The 4,793-nt window shown below is 36.5% G+C and overlaps 1 protein-coding gene across 1 annotated transcript; it reads left to right on the top strand.

Moving 5' to 3' along the window:
• Positions 1-408: 408 nt before the first annotated feature.
• LOC107558639 (NADH dehydrogenase [ubiquinone] 1 alpha subcomplex subunit 3-like) lies at positions 409-1,880 on the top strand. The gene is made up of 4 exons (XM_016242298.1): positions 409-495; positions 922-993; positions 1,088-1,165; positions 1,725-1,880. The coding sequence occupies exons 1-4, from the start codon at positions 459-461 to the stop codon at positions 1,814-1,816; spliced, it is 279 nt and encodes a 92-aa protein (XP_016097784.1). The 5' UTR covers positions 409-458; the 3' UTR covers positions 1,817-1,880.
• The last annotated feature ends 2,913 nt before the right edge of the window (positions 1,881-4,793 follow it).

Genomic DNA, 4,793 nt, shown 5'->3' with positions numbered 1-4,793 from the left:
AGCAGACAGAACTCACACACACCAGACCTGCTGTTCGAAAATAAAGCAGTTAGTAAAGTTAATAAAACAGCATATTCCAAGAGTGGATTACAGATAACTTCTTAATGATCTTACTGATAACTAAGCATGCTTCTATCAACTCGAATATCAATATGCTTGTGAATATGCCAATATGAGTTCCATGCTTAAACCCCTTTTTATGCTTTGAGCTCTATACTCACCTTTAGTCAGTAATACTGTAAAGAGCCACACATGATTCAGTCAGTTTATTATCAATCCTGCAGGTGTTTTCTCCTCCTCATCAGTTCGGTCTGTGCGTGACTGAATCGACGCACAAGCAAGTAAATAAAACTATAAACATAACATCTCCAAACAACAAGACGCGTTTTAAATACGTCATTGACCGTTCAGCCAATCCAGAGCGAACGCGTCACCAGCATGATTGAACTACAATTCCCATGAGACACAGGACTACAGAAGCAAACATGGCGGCCAGTAAGTGTTTTTTTTTTGCTGAAAGATATTGTGTTCTGTTTTAGTCCGTCTCGCTCGTGTTTGCAATAACAGATTAAACTGGGAGCTCACGAGGGCTATCACAATATATCCGTGTACTAAAAATAATGAATGTATAATGTGGAGATACGAGAATGACCTTGGTCTCATATTAACGTTAGCTGTGGTTTGCTTTGAACACAGGCTGAAAACATGATTTATATCGATAGGAGAACTTATGTGACGCCTTTAGAACGCTAACAGAATATGCCAGAATGTATCATGCTACTAGCATGTTTGATTTCCGACATGGCAGTAATTCAGCACTGTTATCGTGTACCGCGGTATTACATTACGGTATTACCGCGGTATTACAACGTGATACCGTTAGGCATGTTATGCACTGCAGTCAAACGCTAGTTTCTCTAGTTGGCAGGTTTCTGAAGAACGCTTGGAGTAAAGAGCCAGTGATCACAGTTTCCTGTGGTGTCGGGCTGCTGGGTGAGCCAGACATTAATGCACAGCATCACATTATGCATCTTCATCGTCCTGCTTTATGAATCTTAAGATCGATATATACATGTTGTGTTTTCAGCTTGTGCTTTGCCGGCTTTGAGCCCTTTAACAAAGTACACAGGAATGATGAACCAAGCCATTCCATACAATTATCCAGGTATATTATCCTCATGCAGTGTGTAAACCAGGGCTTTCTTTGATTTGGGGAACTTTGTAAATAAATATGTATATTTTAGCTATGATATTTATTGGTGTTTGTGTGTATTTTATTATTATTATGTCATTATCATCATATTTGAGATACTATTACAGTTTTTATTACTATTTTACATTTTTATATTTTTCATTTAAAGTTCTAGTAATTTTGTTTTTGTCATTTTTAATAGTTTTTTTATGTGCATGCATATATATATATATATAGATGTATTAATTTTATTTCAGCTGTAGTTATTTTGGCACATAAAGTTAAACTAAAATAAAGCGTGTTGCTTTTGAAAGTAGCTTAAATAAAAGGTATCGAAAATGTTTTTTTAATTTTAGTGTCAGATTTAGTTTTGGTTCACTATAATAACCCTGATTTGTATTATTATGATGTAGTTATTTCTAGGTAACTCTCAGATGTTTATATCGAGAAGCTTGAGCTCGGTGCATTGCATCTGTAATTAGCTGGTCAAAGTGTTTAGGTTTGCTCTTCTGAATCCCGTGTCTCTCTTCAGTCCCGGTTCGAGATGATGGAAACATGCCAGACGTCCCAGCGCATCCCCGTGACCCGCAGGGGGAGAACCTGGACTGGCTGAAAAACCTGTGAGAAGTCAGCTGTACAGTCACACTCGCCTCTACTTCTGTCTCAATAAAAGCTCTTTGTGTAATTATCTGCTTGTTTTAGGAAGTCATATCTGGTGTACTTCAGTCGAAGGCTTTTTAGCGTTATGGTTTGTGAATAGAGACTGACATGAGCCAAAACCACAGAGATTAACTTTGTTTATTGAAGTTCATTAAAATAAAAAGAAGAAAGGCTATACATTTATCATGATGTTAAAACATTCAAAAGGCCAAAACGTATGACTGAACACAATATATCTAGGGAAAGTCTGTCAGGTGGCTTCATGCCGCATTTAATAATCAAAACTGACTTGTACAGTAAAGTCCTGCTTTAAATGAATCACTCTATTACAGTATACAGTTATATGTGCATGTATATAAGGTTGGAAATTATGCTTTTTGCATTATTCAATTTAAGATATCTTTATAATAGAAAAAGTTAGTAGATGAAGGTATCGGAACAAACCCTGGAATAGAGAAATGATTCAAACATTTATGCACAAAGGTATCATTAATAATTAGTTAGATTGGTTTCAGTGTAAAATCTTACAACGATAAGCAACTTTTAAGACTATTCAGAAACAACTTAAAACACAAACTCAAAAGTAAATGAATCATATTCTTTAGGTTCGTTTCAAACCAGTGGACGTACACGTCTTTAACTAAGTCTTCTGTCCCAACAAAGAGTAAGGAAGACGTTTTTTCAGCACATTTCTTAGCTACAGCACTTCGCCACAGTCACGTCCTCCAGCATCTCTACACTTTCCAGAGCCTTCTGTAACATCTTCAGATCCCTCGCCTAAAATCTGCTGCAACTCATGACTACAAGCTTTAGCGATTTGGGGTTTATTAAAATACATGAGACAGACGGAAGGGGGGACAAGAGGCCAGAGCGAGAGCCTCTTCACGTCACACTTTCACAAAATCCTTTCCAACTCTCTCAAAGCCTTTCTATATATAATTACACTGCGTTTCCATTCAGCCGAGTCCTGCTTTTCACTCCAACAGCCGGCCAGTTCACCTGCTTCTCCCAGAATGCTCTAGGAAACCTTGTCTTTATTCAACATTTAAAAAAAAAAAAGAAGTATCTTATTTTATGTGGGAAGTACACTGAAAGGAAAATCTTTTTTAAATGCTGAAGTGTGTTAAACCTTCTCATGCATCCTATTCTTCATGCAATCCTGAAGGGTTTGTTTGAGCTGCGTCCTCTACTGTACAGACGAGAATTTACACTTCCTTCAGCCTGATACTTTTGCTGTGAAAGTGCTTTTACATTTGCCAAAAGTAGAACTTTTTATATTAAAACCAAACATGCAAGCCCAGACCAGATGAGAAAAAGTAACGCAACACATTACTTTCCATAAAAAGTAACTAACAAAATAAGGGAGTAATGCAATAATGTAATGCATTACAATTAAAAAAAATAACCTTCCCCAACACTGAGTAAATAACCACAGAATTTACATTTACATAAAAAATTTGATTATGAAATGTGCATTTGTGTACCAGAAAATACATCTCTTTTTTATACTCACCACCCTGTACATCTAATATATTTCATGAAACTAAATCGGGAATCATCCCCACAAATATCAGTTGCCAAAAGCTTTGTCGTCATGTTCACTGCAGACATCACGCTTCACAGTAAAGGAGTTAAAATACTGAAGAAGCCACAATATCAATTTTTCCATGTTCTATCCCATGCACACTCATCCGAAATACATCAAAACCTCATTTTTCTGATAACGTACTATATATAGAATATACATTTGATCAGCTAAATCCTAAATGATCTAAAGGCATTGAACTGCACTTCATTCTCTGATACTGGTTATCGTATAAATGGGTTTCTGTTGGCAAAAGTGTGAGCTCAGCGGTTGGGTTACTCATGAAGCATTCACAGGAGCATCTCTGGCTGTCAATCAAAGGCTCTGCTGTATCAGTGGGGCGGAGCGATCATTGGTCACCGTCTTCTTGAGGCGAATATGAGCGAACGGGTTGATCCTGTGAAGAGGGGACGGTTAAATGAACTAACCCATCAGACGTGCAGAGCTCTTCTGAACACAGGGGACTAGCTTTACCTGCTGGGTGATGGAGGCGTCGAGGTGAAATCAGTCGACGTCTGAGGAACATCAAAACACGTGTCAGCAGAATATACGCCGATATATTCTAAATCCCAGCATGATTTAGTCAGAAAGAGATATAAATGAACATTTACAATGGAAAAGGTTCCAATGAAAAAAAATTATAATAATAATCTTCTGTAAGGATCATCTTGAGATGCTACAAGCAAAACATTCGTTTTTCATGCACTGGTCAGTTTTGAGATTTTGGGCTATTTTGCTTCCATAATTTGTGTGTGTGAAAACATCCAAAATACACATTTAAAGGGACAGTTCGTCCAAAAATGAAAACGCTGTCATCATTTAATCACCCTCAAGTCGTTCCAAACCTGTATGAGTTTCTTTCAGCTGTTGAAAAAAATATGTAAACAAATAAAATCAACTGTTTGGTTTCTGACATTCTTCAAAATATCGTCTTTTATGTTTAACGTTAGAAAGAAACTCATACAGGTTTGGAACAACTTGAGGGTGATTAAATGATGACAGAATTTTCATTTTTGGGTGAACTGTCCCTTTAAATGTGTATTTGTATTGCACTTTGACTATTTGCAACTGTAGATTTTAATTCCAGTACATATCTTTAAAGGCTGTTCGTATAACAAATTTAACTTTAATGCATCAACAAAATCATATAAGAATCTAATTTGTTTTTATCCAATGTTCAGATTTCTGTTCTGGAATTGTATGTAAATTAGAGCAAAAATAATGTACCGTGGTTTGTTTTTCCCTATTCACCTGCATTGTCTTAAAGGAATAGTAAACCCAAAAATAAATAAATAAAAATAGCTGAAAATATCCTCACCCTCAGGCCATCCGAGATGTAGATGAGTTTGTTTCTTC

This window comes from Sinocyclocheilus grahami, unplaced genomic scaffold (assembly GCF_001515645.1).
Source record: "Sinocyclocheilus grahami isolate Dianchi unplaced genomic scaffold, SAMN03320097.WGS_v1.1 scaffold654.1, whole genome shotgun sequence".
Classification (NCBI taxonomy): domain Eukaryota; kingdom Metazoa; phylum Chordata; class Actinopteri; order Cypriniformes; family Cyprinidae; genus Sinocyclocheilus; species Sinocyclocheilus grahami.
The sequence above is the reverse complement of the archived record's forward strand: the minus strand, read 5'-3'. Positions and strand labels throughout refer to the sequence as shown.

What these genes read in the sequence shown, in the direction of transcription:
- LOC107558639 (XM_016242298.1), top strand. Translation starts at nt 459, where the DNA reads ATGAGACACAGGACTACAGAAGCAAACATGGCGGCCA. An exon ending in AGAAGCAAACATGGCGGCCA is followed by an intron (nt 496 to 921) that starts GTAAGTGTTTTT and finishes TAGTTTCTCTAG; the next exon opens with TTGGCAGGTTTCTGAAGAAC. An exon ending in CTGTGGTGTCGGGCTGCTGG is followed by an intron (nt 994 to 1,087) that starts GTGAGCCAGACA and finishes TTGTGTTTTCAG; the next exon opens with CTTGTGCTTTGCCGGCTTTG.